Here is a 20,464-nt window from a genome sequence, read left to right as displayed (position 1 = left end):
CTAACGTTAGAATTGCAATTTTAAGAGAATTTTGAGAATTTAATCTGAATGTCTAATTTATACATGCAAGGACAACTACACAGCATAATATTAGCATTTACAAAAATTTCGCCTTTCGTTAAACACCACAATTTGTAAAATCTTGGACAGATGGATTTATGGTTTTCAGAATAAAATGTCACATTTATTGCACGTGTGGCATGATGGCTCATTGCTGCCTTAATGCCAGGGACCTGGACTCAGTTCCACCTTTGGGTGACTGTCTGCTTAGAGTCTGCACATTCTCAGTGTTTGCTTGGGTTTCCTCCCACTGTCCAAAGATGTGCAGGTTCGGTCGATCGGCCATACTAAATTGGCTGTAGCGTCCAGGGATGTGTCCAGTTGGATTAGCCATGAGAAATGCAAGGTTACAGGAATAAGGTAGTGGGGATGGGTCTGGGTGTGATGCTCTTTGAATGGCCAGTGTGGACTCAATAGGCCAAATGACCTGCTTCCAAACTGTATAGATTTGATGATTATGTTAGTAACTTAAAAATACTTTCATACTTGGGAATTGCTATCAAGCCAATATTTTCTATCCTTCCCCAATTGTACTTGAGAAGCTAATGGCAGGCCACTTTTTTGAATTGTTGCAGTCCATTTGGCCTAGATAAACGCACAGTGCAGCTAAGGAATTCCAAGACTTTAGCCAGTGATGGTGAAGGAACAGCTGTTCTTGAAGGTGGAGATCATGGTGGATTTAGAAGGTTTTGTTGAACAGGCATTGGAGAATTTCTGCAGTGCACCTTGTAAACTGCTATATTGTATGGCTGGTGGAGAGAACAAATGTTTAGATTGCTGGGTGAGATACCGGTCAAACAGTGTTTGGTTTGAATGGTGTCATAGAGTCATCAAGATGTATGCCATGGAAACAGACCCTTCAGTCCAGCTTGTCCATGCCAACCAGATAATCTAAACTAATCTAATCCCATTTGCCAGCACTTGCCCCATACCCCTCTAAACCCCTCCTATTCACATACCCATCCAGATGCCTTTTAAAATGTTGTAATTATAATAGCCTCCACCACTTCTTCTGGCAGTTCATTCCATGTGTACACCACCCTCTGAGTAAAGAAGTTGCCCGTTAGGTCCCCTTCAAATTTTTCACCTCTTACCCTAAATCTACGCCCTCTAGTTCTAGAACCCACACCTCTGGGAAACAACCTTGTCTATTTACCTTACCTATGCCCATCATGTCAAACTTGATGTATCAGGCGTTTGGGTGTCAGGCGACAAGTTAATCACCTTGGAATTCCTAGCCTCTGACCAGGTATTGTAGCCACAGTATTTTTATGGTTGATCCAGTTGTGTTGCTAGACATGTTGATAGTAGGAAATTCAGCAAAGGTGACATTACTGAATGTCAAAGTAAGATGATTAGATTTTTTTCTTGTTGGAGATGGTCACTGGCATTTGTATGGCACTAATGTCACTTATCACTTTATCAACCCAAGCCCTAAATATTGTCCAGATCTAGCTGCTACGGATACATATCTGAGGAGCTGCAGATGGTACTGAACGTTGTACAATCAGTAGCAAATACCTTGACCTTCATTATACTTTACCCTGGAAATATCAGAAAAGTCACTAAACAAGTTTTTTGATATGTCCTTGTCCCGGCTAAGTTGACACTGCAGCACATTATGCCTGTTAGAAGTTTATGCCTGTAGTTACCCAAATAGTGAGGGTTTTAGTCTGAGATATACATGGAGGGGGACTGAAGGTGACCGCGATGATATTAGACATATGGAATTCAGTTTAAAAGTAAGAATAGTTGGTTAATTTCTGAACTGAGGAATGATACATGGTGAGAAAAACCAATCTCAATCTTCAATTTTTTTTTTCAAAAAACATTTGGGAACTGCTTTGTTGTCAAACTCAGCAGCCTGGAGCTATGAAACAAACTAAGATGGACTTTGTCTTAATTTTTTTTTAAATACACCTAGATAATGTGTCATTAAAATGGTACGACAGTATGGCAACTTTAAACAAACTTGACACTTTTTTGCAAACAATACAAGTGTCAATAAATTACTATTCTATGAATATATTTATAATGCATTAAGAAACTGTTTAAAAAAGAAACTGACATTATTTTGGATATCTTAGAAATTAATAGCATTAATATAGTCCTTTAGGACTGTAAAGTCAGGTTATTGAGTAGAACATGCTTGATATTATATCCAACTGCTGTGTGTACACACAGGGGGGAATGATTGATGCGAACATTAGTTACCATTTGTAAGAATTCCATTAACAAAAGCAGAAAACATCCGTTCTCATTTCCACAAGACAACATCAGTACTTCAACAAAGGTAAATATCCACCAAAATAATTAAGGACGCTCCTGAAATTTAGGGCTTTCTATTTTTACTTCAAACGTCCAGCACACATTGCATTTTTCTTTTATGAATGTTACCCTAATCTTTTTGTTTATAAAGTGTTAAGTTCAGCATAACTCACCAAGCTCATGATAAAAATGGAAAATAAATGTCAAAAATAATTTATTGTTTCATATTTGGCAGATTGTCAGAGTGCCAGTAGTAATAATGCACATCTAGATCTGAAAATTAAGGACTAGGTTATTGTAGTGCAAAATCATGTTATTTGAACGAATCGAAACAAGTAATTTTAGAGCAGAAGGCAATATACTGGGTATAGACGATAAAACAATAATGAAAGATTCAGTATAAATAGAGAACTGTACAGGTCTACATAATAAGGTATCACGTTAATTAATTCACACTTGGGACACTCCGATCAATTCCACTTCTAAAATAAACATTACCTAAATGCCCTGAAAGGGTAAAACATGAATGATGCCAACAGTTATGGGAATGAGCATTTGGCTCAGAAAATCTTAGTTGTATCACTATGAACAATAACAACACATATTAAACATGGTTGGGAGGAAGCTGCTTAAGGGAGGACAAATAATTAAAAGAAAAGGGAGGTAAAAAATGTAGAGGAAATGATATGATAGTTAAAGGACAATGCACTACAAACAGGACTCAGACAGTCTGCTTTTGTAAAAAAAAATCTTCCATTGAATGTCAGCATCACTGCCTAGATTAGTGTCTATTGTTCATCCTTAACTGTCCTCAAGAAGGGACTTAAACATTTAATGGTAAAGTCCTTGCAACTGTTGCTGAACAAAGAGACCTTGGAGTGCAGTTGCATTGTTTCTTGAAAGTAGAGTCACAGGTAGATATGATAGTGAAGGAGGTGTTTGGTATGCTTTCCTTTATTGGTCAGAGTCTTGAATATATGAGTTGGGAGGTCATGTTGCAGTTGTATCGAACATTAGTCAAGCCACTGGGGGAACACTGCATGCACTTCTGCTCTCCCTGCTTATAGAAAGGGTGTTGTGAAATTTGAAAGGCATCAGAAAAGATTTACAAGGCTGTTACCAGGGTTGGAGGGTTTGAGCTATAGGGAGACTAAATAGGCTGGGGCTATTTTCCCTGGAGTGTCAGAGGCCAAGGGGCAACTGTATAGGGATTTTTAAAATCATGAGGGGCATGCGCAGAATAAATACACAAGTTATTTTCCCTGGGATGGGGGGAGTCAAAAACTAGAAGGCATAGGTTTAAAGGTGAGAAGGGAAAGATATAAAAGGGTCCTAAGAGGAAACCTTTTCACACAGAGGGTGATGCGTGTATGGAATGAGCTACCAGAGAAAGTGGTGGAGGGTGGTACAATTACATTTAAAAAGTCATCTGGATGGATATACGAATAGGAAAAGTTTAGAGGAAATTGGGTCTTGAATGCTGGTAAATGGGACTAGATTAATTTAGAGTACCTAGTCGATATGGATGAGTTGGACCGAAGGGACTGTTTCCATATTGTAGATCTCATGGACTCTATGCTGCAGTCCATGTGGTGTAGGTATATCCAAAGCTGTTAAGATGATAGTTGTAGGATCACAGCAGCATTATATATATGAGCTATTCTATGAGTCATTAAGAGTTGTAAAGCAACAGCTTCTAGTTATCAAGGCACTTACTGGCTCTGAAATAGAAGTAACTTACAATAGTACAGCTTCTTGGCTAAGTGTGTATTGCAAAATGAATGTTGGCTACGAGCCAATGTCAATTACAATGCTAATATAATTAAAACATTTTTAGTCACTATTTATTTTATATTAAGATTATTCTCAGCCTTCTAGGCAGCAGGATTTTATGAACTGAAATGTACATATTTTACAAACATGTAAAATAATTCAATGACATTCTCATGCTGGCTAGTTTACACAAAGATTAATTGATGACCAAATAAAATTGTTCATTTATTAAGCCAACATATCCTGACAAGCAGGTTATATTGCACTTAAAAGGTGCTGTCAGAATTTTAGACTAAAACTTCAGAACTTTAGGTAGATGCTGGTGAATGGATTTAAACAATGAGTTCCAGAAAATGCAGGCACAGATTTAGAAATTTATAGCACATCCAAGGATGGAAATGAGGCAGTAGATGGCAAGAAAGATCCAGTTAAGGTCTATTTTTATTTGAAAGCCATTGAAAGAACGATACAAGAGGGGGATAACAGTTAACGAAAACACGACTCATTAACAATATCAGCTAACATGGGGCCAGGTAGATAAGTTGAATGGTCGACAGTTTAATGGGAACAGGATTAATAGAGGTGGGTTTCGTGGTCAGGATGAGCTCAGAGAGGGCCAAGAAGTTACTTAGAGAGAAATTAGATTAAAGTGAGAATTTAGGGTCAAGAAAGGAAGAAAGAGTGAGGACATTTGGCCAGGTAGATAAGTGAATAAATGCATACGTTCCTTAAATCAGAACCATACACAGTACTCCAGTTGTGGTCTCACTAATACCCTGTACAATTTTAACAAAACTCTCCAACATTATATTTTGTTGTCCATGCAATAAAAGGCAGCTTTCCATTTGCCTTCCTAATTATTTGTTGCACAAGTATACTCACTTGCTACTTCAGATACAAGGATATCCATGGTTCTCATTAGTGCTAGCATTCCTAGATCTGAATTAGGAGACCTGTCTTCAAGTTCCACTTGATCCTTTTGACTTCAGGAATGGTCCTTCCCTTTGATAGTTAATCTGATGCGCTTAGGTATTTTCTTATTAGAATTCTCTCTTTCAAGCTTCCTTGTTTTTGCTATTTTTATCCTCCCCTCCCCTTGTGATTGAAGAAAAAGATGATTTATATTCACAAGCTCAGGATAGCTATAGCTGCTTACAGATTTGCTGGAAATTGCAATCCACCAATCTGGTTCTGCTCAATCTGAAGCAGCTGAAGATCTTTGGGTCTATAGCATCAACCTTAGTAACACTTGCAGCATTGTCTCGAGTTGACAAGAAAAGCATTCAATATCCTCAACTATCTCTTAGTGTTAGTTACAGCTATTGGAGAGCTTTCAAATTCCCACACACTCCAACTATTCTGCTCCCCCGCCACCAACCTTTAAACAAATTAAATATTTCGCCTTATGAATTGCTAATTAGTCACAGAATATATTAACGTACTTATGAGAAGGATACTCCTCATAAATGAAGCATGAAATAAAATATTGCTTATTTAGCAATGTTATTCATTCACGGTGCCTGAAATTACCTTCCCAAATAAATCTACAATCAATTGCATTAAGAGTGCATTATATGCAGTGCCATGTCAAAGGTGTTATTGCAGCTGCTAAAGTTGTTCATTAGGTCTTATTTGTGAAATTACAACCAGTATAAATGCAAAGACTTAACACAATTTATTAAAAAAAGCAATCTAGGAAAGTTGTGAAAAAAAGAATCAACATAATTTTTGTATTTTTATATATGGCCTTTAGACAAAAGTTTTTTTTAAAACAGCTCTCATCTCAGTAAGTTACTGGAACATCTGTGAAGCTGAGACTTCAGCATAGGATACTTCAAACTTCTGAAACCTTGCTGGGCACTTTGCCAAAGACATTCCTCAAGGCATCTCACAAACATGCCTGTTCTGGGAACAGAACATGCTTATTTTAACTAATAATCAGAGGTGAGTTTAAAAAAAACAAAATCAACTCCACCCCATTTAACTCTGGATGTTGCTGAGAAGGGAGGCAACAACTAACACGTCCTCAGGAACGGAGGTCATTTTAGAGATTTTTGTCTGGTATGCAAATTTAACTTTGGTCAGTTATGTTTCCAGAAACCCAGCAGCTGCAGGATGGTGAGGACAGCTTCAAAGATAAGGGATGTACATTTATAACATTGCATGTCCCAAGTTTACTTACCAAGTCCCAAGTTTATTTCTTACTTAGATAAAAACACTACCTACTCCTTCTCTCCATCTCCCAGGGTTCAGAATCAGAACTTTTCCCTTGAGGGTCAGAGATCAGATAACTTCACTCCCCTGGTAACATCTGTGGTTACAACTTGCGTCCCATGCCAACTGCAAGCCAAACCGAATCAGGCTGACTTCCCAATGTGGATCTTTATAAATTCAAGTACATCCATGCTACAGAATCTAAACTCCACAGAACAAAGAACATGACACCTTTCTAAATGAAAGAATTTTACCTCTACATTGTCCCTATCCCATAGTGTGTGGAGAAACCCAAGTTTTCAGCTTTGCTACCTGGGTCATAGATTTCAAAAAGATTTTTCCCCAAATTTTCAAACTAGCTTAGTCAAACATGCCAATTAAAATTTTAAAAAAGTTAAAAATACCCTTTCTTTAAAAATTATTTTTACATTTATAATTTCATAACTTTCAATGCTAATCTTATAAACATCATATACACCAGTATATTAAATAATCAGAATACCTTTACCATCAAAATCATTTATAATTTGGATTAACTATACGATTCTGATAGTGAATCTGAAGACATTAAATTACTGATATGTAGGACAACATTATTCTGCATTATCACGATTGCTCAAAAGTAAAAAAAATCAGAACTAGTGTATTAACATATATTTTTATGGACCACAAAGATCAGTATGAACATATAAAATCACACAATTTAAACTACAGCAAACATTTCAAGTCCAAACATCTGCCCCAAAATGTGTTTTTTGATCTGTTGTGTGTGGTTATACCCAAAGAATGGTGCCATTAGTTTAAGGGGTATTTGGATAGAGAGACTTTCTGCTAAGGGATTTTGAGATAACCATATACTCTTTGCTTCAAAAATCTAAAACAGAAAATTGTTTAAAACTTAAGAGTATCCGCATAAATTAAATTCAATCATTTTGAATTCTGGAATTCATCAAATGCTATGCTCAACAGCAGATTTCACTAAAAACCAATAATTTCCAAACCTGAACAGATGATTGAAAATTGATTTATACAGTAAACATAACTCAGTTCCAAGTGTTGATATATTGATGTTTAATTATTTCACCACAGTTAAGGTCATAAGTATTTTACAAAACTGTAATTTGGAACAGAATGAGAAAAAAATCCAAAATTTTCAAAATACAGAGTCACAAATAATGGTCTTCCAAATATTCATTGTAATTTGAAATCAGTCCAATTAAGTGAAAAAGAGTATCATTTTGCTCACTATAAGGGTTTTGAAATGATTTAAGAATGCCTGAACTGTGATGCTGGTGGGCAACGCCGCACACCTACACTTAAATTGGCAGTAAAAAAAAGCACAAAATTAATTTCATACAGGATAATTAATTGTGAAAGATGATGCAAGTAGAAGTTTAAGACAAAATTGGAATAGATTACAGGAGGCTTTTCTCCACATTTTATTATGTTATAACAGAACTGGAAGTACATGATGCTTACTCATGAGATCAGTTCCACTTAGTTACTAACATTATGCACCTAGGGGAAGCATAAAAGTCAACACTGATCAAGTAGGTTGAAGATTATATTAAAGGTTTTACAAAACTTACTCTTTTACTGAGACAAATTACTGGCCACATGCTGCAGCCCAAGGTACAACAACAGCACAAGCACCCACAGAGCAGCCATCGCACGTTGACAGGAAGATTCTTCTTTAAACAGCTGTTAACTCGACTAATGCTGGCCTTGAATTCCTCTGGTGCAACCTGTTAAAGTGAAACAGTTGAAAACATAATGGACCGATTCAAACGTTTTCCACGTACCACAAATGGTAGCAATTATTGCATTATACTTGCTAGTTGTTAACCCTTGGGCACCTGGCAAGATTAAGGAAATTACATCTTCCTGAGCTAGACAGTTTTGTAAGATTTCAGTTTATATTGGTTAATACTGAATGACCTACACTGATAGGATCACTCAAATGAGAGAATACCTTTATTACTGTAAAATGAATTTTAAGCACCAACTCAAAGTAAAACATCAGACAGCAAAATTAAAATATATTTGTCTCATTCCAGAACGTTTTCCTATTGTCAGCAGTCACAGAATCAAATAATTCCAACCATTAATCTGGTTATAAATGCTGCAAAATTTATACCAACCTCAGAGTAGAAAAGAAATAAAGCCAAGGTACTACTTCGTAGAATCATAATCAGATAAAAATAAATGCCAAGCCATGGAGAAATTATTCAAGGGTGTACTGAGGGGTGCTGCTGAGGCAGGGCCCAAAAACTAGGCCAAAGAGTTGATCTTTGAAGAATGTATTAAAAAGGAAGATGGGAGGGAATATATGCAAATAAACACTTAAAAGCACAACTTCAAAGTACCATACAACACAATGTAAAGAAGGGTGCACAAGATGGTAGAGAAAGGCATGCAAAATTCTTCGGAGAATTGTATGGTAACAGTAGCAACTTGAAATAATTATTCTGTTAATAACATTACAAGAGATTTCAAGGATGTTACCCAAAAACATTTGACATCAAGCTATATAAGGAGATATTATGGTAGATGATCTAAAGCTTGGTCAAACAAATAAGTTTTAAGGATCATCTTCATGGAAAAGAAGGTAGAGAGATGAAAATGTTTAGAGGGGGAAAATGCTGGAGCTTGTGACTCCAGCAGCTAAGGCATTGCCACAAATAATGGAATAGTCAAGAGGTCAGAAGTGTGGGAGTGGACAGTATCTTGGAGGGTAGAGAGCTGAAGGAGATCAGTGAAACAATGTCACTGAGTGCATGGAAAAAGATTAGGAATTTTAAAAATTGAAGCTTCATTTAACAAGAAGTGAATGGTGGCAAATAATCACAGCATTAACAGATGAATAAAACTAGATGAGAGTTAAGAAAAGGACAACAGGGTCTTTGATGCGCTCATGCTTAAAGACAGTACAGCAGGTATCAAAGATGGGAATTAGGAATTCAGCATCATGTACTTTGGGGCAGGGACAGAATTAGGCAATGCTGAGGATGTGGAAATAGGTAGACTTTTTTTTAAAACGTTCATTCACAGGATGTGGGAGTCACTACCGAGGTCAACATTTATTGCCCATCCCGAGTTGTTCATGAAAAGGTGGTGCTGAGCTGCCTTTTCAACTGCTGCTATCCATTTAGCATTGGTCAACCCACAATGCAGTTGGGAAGGGATTTCCAGGATTTTGAGCCAGTGACATAAACCAACGATGACATATTTCCAAATTAGTGTGTTAAGTCACTTGAAGGTGAACTTGCAGATGGTGTTTTTTTTTATATATATATATTTCAGTGCATCTTGCAGATTGGACACACTGCTACTACTCTGCCTCAGTAGTGCAGGGACCTTTTGAGGATATGGTGCCAATAAAGCAGGCTGCTTTCACCCATGAGGTACCAAACTTTGCGAGTGCTGTTGGAGCTGCACTCATCCAGGTGGAGAGTATTCCTTGAGATTCCTACCTTGTGTCTTGCTCATGGTGGTCAGACTTGGAGGGGAGGTATTTATTTAGGATTTCTAGCCTCTGACCTTGTTCTTGCTGCCACGGTATGGCTAATCTGAGAGACAGCTCTCCCAACTTTCGCACAGGACCACAGATGTCAGTAAAAAGGTATATGCAGGATTGACAGAGTTTGCCTAGCATTTGCCAGTGTTGTTTATAGTACCAAGCAGTCTGTCCAGTTTCATTCTTTTTTGATAGCTTCATACAAATGAATAACTTGCTAGGCTATTTCAAAGGATAGTTCAGAGCCAAATATACTGCTGTGGGCCTGCAGACATGTCGACCAGACAAGGTAAGATTAGCAGTTTTTCTTGCCTAAACCAAAATGGGTTTTAATGACATTTGGCAATGGCTTTATGGTCATCATTAGACTTTTAATTGCAGATGTTTATTGAATTTAAAATGCACCATTGTCATGGTGAGATTTATACCATGGTTCCCAAATCTGGGCACCTGGATGACTAATCCAGCAATAGTGCCACCACACCATGGCCTCCCTTCAGTATCTGTGATGTATGGTTGGAAGCTCATCGCGGGAGCAACTAGGGTTGACACAATCTCATTCAGCACCAGACATGTGACAGGAAGAGGAATGCTAGATGGCTAGATGGAATTTGAAGCAGGAACAGAAAACAATGACATTTTCTCTTATTTAATTGGAGGAAATTTCAGATGATTGTTATGACCTCTTTGGAAAACATTAAGTTTCATAAAGCAATTAGATGAATGTAATCCTAGACATTCAGAAGGAGGCATAAAACGTGCTGCAGCAGGATGGTGTGATCAACTCTGTCAAATGTTTCACTAAGATCATGGGAATTGTCACAGCCACATGGGATGCTATTTCTGACTTTGACAAGAGACGCTTCAGTATTGAGGTTGAAGTAGAAACATGATTGGAAGGATTCAATCACGGAGTTCTGGGAAAGATGGGCACAAATTCTGAATGTGATCTAAAGTAATTTTGAGCCAAGACAAAGTAAATGTCTCTGATCTCCATATTTCCCATTGTAATTGCTCCCATCTCAACCTCCATTTTTAAACATTAATTCAGGAGATATGGGCATCACTGGCTAGGCCAGCATTTATTGCTGATCGCTGATTACCATTGAGAAGGTAGCGATGATTCATCTTCTTGAACTACTGCAGTTCATGAGGTGTAGGGACATTTACAGATCTGTGAGGAAGGGACTTCTAGGATTTGGGCTCAGTGACACTGAAGGAATGGTGATATTGTTCCAAGTCAGGATGGTGTTCAGCTTGGAGGGAAACTTACAGATAGTGGTGTTCCCAGCCATCTGCTGATAAGCATCTAGAGTATGGGAAGTGCTGTAAAATTATTGCAGTGCATTTCATAGATCGTACACATTGCTGACAGTGGTCGACGGAGTGAATGTGACAGGTGGTAGAAGGTATCAAACAAGTTGGCATTTTGTCCTGAATAGCGTGAAGGTCGAGCTTTGTTGGAACTACAACCATCGAGACAAGTGAAAGTTACACCCCTGACATGTGCTGGTAGATGATGGACAGACTCTGGAGATGTAGGAGGCATGTTACTCACCATAGAATTCCAAGCTCTGGCCTACTTGTGTAGAATTTTATATCGGGCTAGTCCAGTTCAGTTTCCAGCTGATGGAAGCCACTAACTACCCTCACTCCTCTCCTCTCTCACCCCACCCCACCTCCAGATATTGATAGTGGGGGAATTCAGCAATGGTAATGCCATTGAATTGTCTCTTTGGAAGATGGTCATTGCCTAGCACTTACGTAAATCAACTGCTATTTTTCAGATATCAGCACAAAACTGTTTCTCCAGACCTTGCTACAGGTTGATAAGGACGGCTTCAATGTCAGAGGACTCAAATGGTGCTGAAAATTGTGTATTCATCAGCAAGTCAACATTCCCACCTCTGATCCTGATAGAGAAAGGTCATTGATGCATTGGCTGAAGATGGCTGGGCCTTGAATACTACTCTGAGGAACTCCTGCAGCTTTATTCTAGTGAAGGAGAAATTTGGTATGCTTTCCTTTATTGATCAGAGCATTGAGTACAGAAGTTGGGAGGTCATGTTGCGACTGTACAGGACATTGGTTAGGCCACTTTTGGAATATTGTGTGCAATTCTGATCTCCCTCTTATAAGATGAAAGGGCTCAAAAGATTGACAAGGATATTGCCAGGGTTGGAGGTTTTGAGCTAAAGGGAGAGGCTGAATAGGTTGGGGCTGTTTTCCTTGGAGTGTCAGAGGCTGAGGGGTGATCTTGTAGAGGTTTATAAAATCATGAGGGGCATGGATAGGTAAAAAGACAAGGATATTTTCCCTGGGTTCAGGAGAGTCCAGAACTACAGGGCATACGTGTAGGGCAAGGGGGGAGGGGAAATATTTAAACAGGACCTAAGGTGCAACCTTTTCACAAAAAGGGTGCTGTGTGTATGGAATGAGCTGCCAGAGGAAGCAGTGGAGACTGGTACAATTACAATATTTAAAAGACATCTGAAGGGTAACATGAATAAGAGGTGTTTAGAGGGATATGGGCCAAGTGCTGGCAAATGGGACTAGATTAATTTAGGATATCTGGTCAGCATGGGTGAGTTGGACTGAGGGTCTGTTTCCGTGCTGTACATCTCTACGACTCTATAAGCTCCACATTAACAACCATCTTCCTTTGTGCTCGGTATAACTTCAACCCACGGAGATGCTTTCCAATGATTCCCAACAACTCCAGTTTTGCTAGGGATCTTCAATGCCACAGCCAAATACTGTATTAATTTCAAGATGCAGGACACCATATCTGGAGGTCAGGTCTTTTGCTCATGACTGGACCCAGGCTGTAATAAAGTCAGAACCTAGCTGCCCCGACAGAACGCGACCTAAGCATCAGTGAGTAGGTTATTGCTGAGCATAGGCCACTGGATAGTATTTCAATTGGTTTCTCTGATAATTGGGAGTGGGCTGATGACGGAATGAAGGCTAATTTGGGTTTGGCTTGCTTTTCGTGGCTCTGACTTATCTGGGAAATTTCCCACATTGCCAGATGGATTCCAGTACTGTAACTAACTGGAACAGTGTCCTGCATCAGTCCAGCAGTACGAGAACAGTGCACATTAGCTCCGGAAGTTAACAAGCTTACAGTAACATTGGTAAAATGCTGTAAGTCAGATGGCCTTACGTAGAGCCATTTTTGGTATGGTATTCAGTGTACTGAATCGACTGATGGCAGGTATCTGTGATACTGGGAACATCAGGAGGTGATTTACTTTTGTATCTATTTTATGTACATAAACATTCTTCAATCATATTTTCTCCACTTAACATTTTTTTGGTCATCTTTTATTAGTATCTGAAATTCTCCCAATCCACAGGCTTAACACTCTTCTTGCGATATTAGTTCTCTTCTTTTAAACTAATGCTATTCTTAACTACTTAGTTTGCCAGGAAATGGATCACTTCTAGATTTTTTATTTCTCTGTAGAGTGTTGCTTAATTTAGAATTATGAAATATTCCTTGAAACATTCCTAAGTGGCTATTTAAAAGGAATGTTGACAGATATCCAATCTCTCTGCTCCAATTTACCATTCATAACTACATACTTGGTTTTATTTAAATTCAATACCCCAGTTTCATACTTACATATATTACAGTGGAGCTACTGTGAAATTCTATCTTACTGTTCATTTCTTTCTCACTTCTTACTACTGATACTTGCTGTTCAATTGATTACTGCTTTCCAAATAATGTGACTCTCACATTTGTTTCATTGCACACAAACAATGATCTAACAGCCTCTTCGCTGGTCATTTCAACACCATATTGTTCAAGGAAGCACTCTCAGATGCATTCCAAGAACTTGTCTTGCAAAGTAGTTTTGCAGATTTGATTTTCTTAAGAACATAAGAACTAGGAGCAGGCTATAGGAAGGATACAATTAAATTGGAAAGGGTATAGAAAAGATTTACAAGAACGTTACCAGAACTGGAGGGTTTGAGTTTTAAGGATAGACTGGAAAGGCTGGAAAAGCTGGGACTTTATGCATTGAATGAACAGGAGGTTGAGGGGTGACCTTAATAGAGGTTTATAAAATCATGAGACACATACATAAGGTGAATAGAATAGGTTTTTTTTCCCCTAGGATTGTGGAGTTCAAAAACAGAGAGCATAGTTTTAAGGTGAGAAGAGAAAGATTTGAAGGGACCAGAGGGACAACTTTTTCACACAGTGGTGCGTATATGGAACAAACTGCATTAGAGAGTGGTAGGTGCAGGCACAGTTACAAACATTTAAAAGATATTTGGGCAGGTACATGAATAGGAAAAGTTTAGATGGATATGGGCCAAATACAGGCAAATAGAACTAACTTAAAATCACACAACACCAGGTTATAGTCCAACAGATTTACTTGGAAGCACTAGCTCTCCGAGTGTCGCTCCTTCGTCAGGTGGTGGAGGAGCAGCGCTCCGAAAACTAGTGCTTCCAATTAAACCTGTTGGACTATAACCTGGTGTTGTGATTTTTAACTTTTTTACACCTCAGTCCAACACCAGCATCTCCAAATTGGAACTAGTTTTGTTTGGGAAACCTGGTTAGCATGGACAAGTGGGACCAAACGGTCTGTTTGCATGCTGTATGACTCCATGAGTATGTAATTCAGCCAGATGAGCTTGCTCTACCATTTAAGATCATGGCAGATCTCATCTTTGCATCAATGCCATCTTCTGCTGCTCCCCAAACCCCTCCAACTTGTCACAATTTAAAAATCTATCTTGCCTTTAGGTTTGTTCAGTCTCCCAGCATTCACCACACACAGGGGTAATAAATTCCAAAGATTTGTGATCCTTTGAGAGAAGTAAACCTTCTTTTATCTCGGATTTAAATCTACTACCCCTTAGCTGAAAACTATGACCTATCATTCTAGATTGACCCACAAGGCAAAATATTCACTCCAGATATACTTGGTTAATCCCGTCACATTTATTTACCTCAATTAGATCTCCTCTTATTCTTCTAAACTCTTTCAAACTCTACTTCTAACCACGAGCATGGGTCTAAACTACTCAATCTCTCCTTAAGAGAGGAGATTTTCATCTCTGGAATCAAATCTTCTCTGAACTGCCTACAATGCAATTAAATCACTCCTCACATAAGGGGACTAAAACTATATGCCGTACACCAGATGTGATCTCACCAATGTCTTGTACAGTTGCGTCAATACCTCCCTATTTTTACATTTCATTCATTTAGCAATAAATGCCAGAATTCTTACTTGCTGTACTGCATGTTAGCTTGCTGCGATTCATGCACGAGGACACCCAGATCCCTTTACACCAAGGCATTGTGAAGATCCTCTCCATTTAGATAAGTGGCTTTTTTTTATTCTTCCAACTCGACTGGATAATCTCACACTTATTCACTTTAAATTCCATCTGCCAAATTATGGCCCATTCACCAAACATATTTGTTACCATTTGCAAATTTCTTATTTCTTCATTGCAAATTATTTTCCCCCTTATTTTAATATCATCTGCAAATCTGACTATAGTACATTCTATCCCTGCATCCAAATCAATAATATAGTTTGGGGTGAGAACCAAACTCTGTAATACCCCATTAATTATAGCTTGCTAACCAAGAAAAAATTATCCTGCCTCTGTTTTCTGTTGGGTAGCCAATCCTCTATCAAAGCCCTAATCTATATTAACCTCAACTCCGTGTGATCTTATCATATCAAACCCCTTTTGAAAGTCCAGGTATACTATAACTACAGGACTCCCAATATCCACATTGACAGTTGCATCTTCAAAGAACTCTAGTAAATTAGTCAACCACAATATACCCATCATAAAAACCATGCTCACTCTGATGGGTTATGCTTCGATTTTCCAACTATCCTTCTACTATTTCCCATTGACAGGCATTAAACTAACTTGTCTACAGTTTTCTACTTTCTGCGTCCCTCCCTTTTTGATTTATTATTTTTTGACCAACTGGAAACTTTAGAGAATCCAGGGAATGTTACAGTATTATAACCAATACACCCACTATTTCAGTGGCCATTTCCTTTTGCACCCAAGGATGTAGTCCATCAGGCCTTGGGGACTTGTCTGCATTTAATCCCAATAGTTCACTCAGTACTTTTTCACGTGATGGCAATTGTTTTAAGTTCCTTCTTCTCTGTAACCTCCGCATTACCTGTTTCTATTGGAATAGTTTCAGAGTCCTCCATGGTGAAGACTAAGGCAAAATATCGATTTAGTGTCTTTGTTACTTTTATGTTCACTATTATGAACTCTTGTACCTTGTCCTGGAAAAGATCAAGATTCACTTTAGCTACTCTCTTCTTTTTTAATATGCTCATAGAAACTTTTGCTGTCAATTTTTTATATTTTGATCCAGTTTTCTTTTATAATTTGTCTTTGTTCTTTTTAATTACCTTTTTAGTAACCTTTTGTTGGTCTTCATAAATTTCCCAATCCTTCAACTTGCGCCTGATCTTTGCAATTTGGTATGCCTAGTTTTTGTCTTTGTTATCTTTAACTTCCTACTTCGGCCTGAATGTTTTATCTCACCCAAATTTAGACAGTCTACATGAAGATTACAGTTGCCATGTCTATTACATCACATCTTTCACAAGCTACTTTTATTGTTTGATTATTACCACATAACAGTAACTGTTCTGGAGACCCTTAAATTACACTTACTTAGTGTTTCTGACCCTGGCTATGTCTCATTCTTACCTATACTGATTCTACTTCCTGCTCTTCAAACCTAATCTCACCACTATCTTTATCCCATCATTTCTTATCATGGCAATTATGCATTTTTAAAGATACTTTGAGTAGCTTAAAATTTAACTCCCAGTCGTGGTCACCATAAAAGTACACGTCTGTAATAAACTAATTGCTATTTATTTTTAACCAAAATGTTAGTAAACACAGCTGGAGCAGGTGGGACTTGAGCCCATGCCTCCTGGCTCAAAGGTAGGTATCCTGCCACATTAACACAAGACCCATTAGCATAACGGCTATTAGACCAAGTCAGTTTATCTCTAATTATATTATTAATTCATCTACCTTGCTACAAATTGTTCTCGCATTCAAATGAAGACCAATACTTTATCCACCCTTCCCTTTAGGCACAAGAGCTCAACTCAAGAGCACATACACACATTATACAACCGACAACATTTTATTTTGCTCATGCTTAAATCAGATGGATAAAAGAGCACTTTTAAGAGTTAAAATTGCAAAGAAAAATGACAAAGTTGAGCAAGACAGTGGACAAAGCAAACTTAAATTTTAGAATTTTCTAGATACTGGCCAATTACGTGTCAACAATCCAAGCACAGTTGTGAAAATGCTGCATGCCCTCAACTTGTTAATGATCTACTGAGTGAAATGCATTGAAAGTGCCCAGGAACAGAAAACAAATCATCCAAGATGGTGGCGTCTGTATTTCAATCAGTTTGGTCAGAATTGATGTCTTAAGTGTTGTGACAGACACAAATCATAACCTTATTTTTATATATGATGAAAGTATCTATAACCATAAAAATATCTACAAGCAGTGCCATTTGCTATGATCTACTAATCAGAAGGTTTGATTCTTGCACTTGGGCAAGCTGTCTCATGTCTGACTGTTAAAAATACATGGTACTGTTGTAACTTTAAGACTCCTGTTATAGAGTTATACAGTCGTACAGCACAGAAACAGATGCTTCAGACCCTTCGTCTGCGCTAATCTAATCCTAATCTAATCTAGCCCCATTTGCCAGCATTTGACCCATATCTCTCTAAACACTTCATATTCATATACTCAACCAGACGCCTTTTAAACGTTGTAATTCTACCCCCTCTCCACCACTTCCTCTGGCAGCTCATTCCATACACATACCACCTTCTGCATGAAAAAGTTACCTTTCAGGTTTTTTTTAAAATGTCTTTCTATTCTCACCTGAATCTTTGTCCCCCTCTAGTTTTAGATCCTCGCAGTCCTGGAAAAAGACCTTGGTTTTTCAGCTTATCCATGCACCTCATGATTTGATAAACTTCTACGGTCACCCTCGGTCTCCGATGTTACAGGGGAAAAAAAGCCCCAGCCTATTCCCAGCAATATCCTTATAATTTTTTTCTGCTCCTTCTCAAAGTTTAACAACACCCTTTCTATAGAAGGGTTACCAGAATTGTACGCAGTATTCTAAAAGTGGTCTTAACAATTCCTGTCCAGCCATAACATCACGCTCCAACTCCTAAACTTCATGTTCTGACTAATGAAGGCAAACATGCCAAATGCCTTTGTCACCATCCTATCTACCTGCAAATGTACTTTCAAGAAACTATGAACCTGCACCCCTCGGTCTCTTTGCTCGGCAACTCTTCTCAGGGCTGTATCATTAACTGTACAAATCTTGCTCTGCTTTGCTTTACCAAAATGCAACATTTATCTAAATTAAACTCCATTTGCCACTCCTCAGCCCACTGGCCTATCTGATCAAGGTCCCATTGTACTGAGTTAACCTTCCTCACTGTCCAGTACACCACCTATTTTGCTGTCTTCTACAAATTTGTTAACCATGCCTCCTATATTCATATCTAAAACATTTACATAACTGACAAAATGGGGTCCCAGCACCAATCCTTGTGGTACACCACTGGTGACAGTCCTCCAGTTTGAAAAGCAACCTCTATCACCACCCTCTGTCTCCTACCTTGGCTAACGCCCACTGGATTCTATGTCATTTAATCTTACTAACCAGTCTACCATGTGAAAATGTTTTGCTGAAGTCCATATAGGCAACATCTACTGCTCTGCCCTCAAACTTCTTTGTCACCTCTTCAAAAAAAACTCAATCAAGTTAGTGGGTCATGATTTCCAATGCACTAAGCCAGGTTTACTATCCCTAATCAGTCCTTGCTTTTCCAAATGTATTTAAATCCTGTCCCTCAGAATCCCTCCAACAACTTACCATTCATCAATGTCAGGCTCACCAGTTTATAGCCCCTGGCTTTCCCTTACAGTCTTTCTTAAATAATGGTACCAGTTTAGCCAGTCTTCCAGAGTTCCAGCAACTCACCTGTAGCTGTCAGTGACACAAATATCTCAGCAAGGATCCCAGCATCCCATAAAGTTCTGGGAAATACCTGATCAGGTCCTGGGGATTTATCTACCTTTATGCATCTTAAGAACTCAAGCACTCCTCTGTTGTAATATGAACTCTTTTCAAGATATCACTTTGATTTCCCCAAGTTCTCTAGCTTCCTTGTCCTCCTTCACAGTAAATACTGACACAAAATATTCATTTAGTATCTCACCCATCTCTTGTGGTTCCACACACACACAGCCACATTGATCTTTAAGTAGCTCTATTCCATCCCTAGTTTCTCTTATGCTCTTAAAATACTTCTTAGAATCTCTTTGGCAAATAGAGTTAAGGAGAATCCAAAGTTATCTCAAGTCCCCTTTTTGCCCTCCTAATTTTCTTCTTAAGTAAACACCTGCTGCCCTTATACTCCTAAGGATTCACTCGATACCAGCTGTCTATACCTGACACGTGCCTCCTTTTCTTTTTCTAAATCAGAACCTCAATTTCTATAGTCATCTGGCATTCACTACATCGTCCAGCCTTGCCCTTCACACCAACCGAAACGAATTGTCTCTGACCTCTTGTTATCTCATTTTTTGTAGTCTCCCACTTCCTAACCATCCCTTTACTTGCAAATAGCCTCTCCCAAACAAATTTTGAAAGTCCCTCATTTGCTAAAATTGGCCTTACTCCAAGTTAGAACTTTAACTTTTTGATCAGTCCTATCCATTTAAAATGAACAGAATTGTGATCATTTTCCCCAAGGTTCTCCCCATGACACCTCAGTCATTTGCCCTGCCTTATTTTGCCAATAGAAGGTCAGTGTTGCTCTTTCTCCAGTAAGTACATTAAAATATTGAGCAAGAAAATTTTCTTGTATGCACTTAAATTCCTTCCCATTCAACCATTTAACACTATGACAATCCTCCAGTCTGTGTTTGGAAAGTTAAAATCCCTTACCATTACGACTCAATTATTTTTACAGATATCTTAGATCTTCTTGTTCATTTGCTTCTCAATTTCCCACTGACTCCTAGGGGGCTTATAATACTATCCCACCAAGGTGATCATCCCTTTCTTATTTCTCAGTTCCACCCGTACAACTTCAGCGGATGATCTGACAGGAATATCCTCCCCAAGTACTTCTGTAATGTTATTCCTAACCAAATTCTCCACTCCCCCTCCTCTCTTGCCTCCCTTTCTAACCTTCCAATAGCATATCTACCCTGGAAGATTAAGCTGCCAGTTCTGTCCATCCCGGAGCCACGCTTCTGTAATAGCTATGACATCCCAGTCCCATGTTCACAACCATGTCATAAATTCGTCTCTCTTACCTATCAGGCCTCTTGCATTGAAGTAAATGCAGCTTAATTTATTAGTCTTACCTCATTTTTCTGTCAAGCTCTCAACTGCCTTGACTATTTGATTTGCTCCCCTTGTTTACTGTACCAACCTCAACCTTTTCTATCGTTTTGGTTCTCTTCCCTCTTACAAGTTTAGTATCGCCCAAGTAGCACTTGAAAATCTCCCTGCGAGGATATTGGTCTTCTTCCAATTC

The 20,464-nt window shown here is 38.4% G+C and overlaps 1 protein-coding gene across 1 annotated transcript in view; it reads right to left on the bottom strand.

The window, feature by feature from the left end:
* Nucleotides 1-20,464, bottom strand: part of LOC132819342 (cysteine-rich hydrophobic domain-containing protein 2) — a 56,790-nt gene that overhangs the window by 14,205 nt on the left and 22,121 nt on the right. Inside the window, exon 3 of the mRNA XM_060830801.1 lies at nt 7,905-8,060. Coding sequence (XP_060686784.1) covers nt 7,905-8,060 — 156 coding nt within the window. The remainder of the gene's footprint in view (nt 1-7,904; nt 8,061-20,464) is intronic.

Source organism: Hemiscyllium ocellatum, chromosome 1 (genome assembly GCF_020745735.1).
Source record: "Hemiscyllium ocellatum isolate sHemOce1 chromosome 1, sHemOce1.pat.X.cur, whole genome shotgun sequence".
Classification (NCBI taxonomy): domain Eukaryota; kingdom Metazoa; phylum Chordata; class Chondrichthyes; order Orectolobiformes; family Hemiscylliidae; genus Hemiscyllium; species Hemiscyllium ocellatum.
This window is presented reverse-complemented; position numbering and strand designations above follow the sequence as displayed.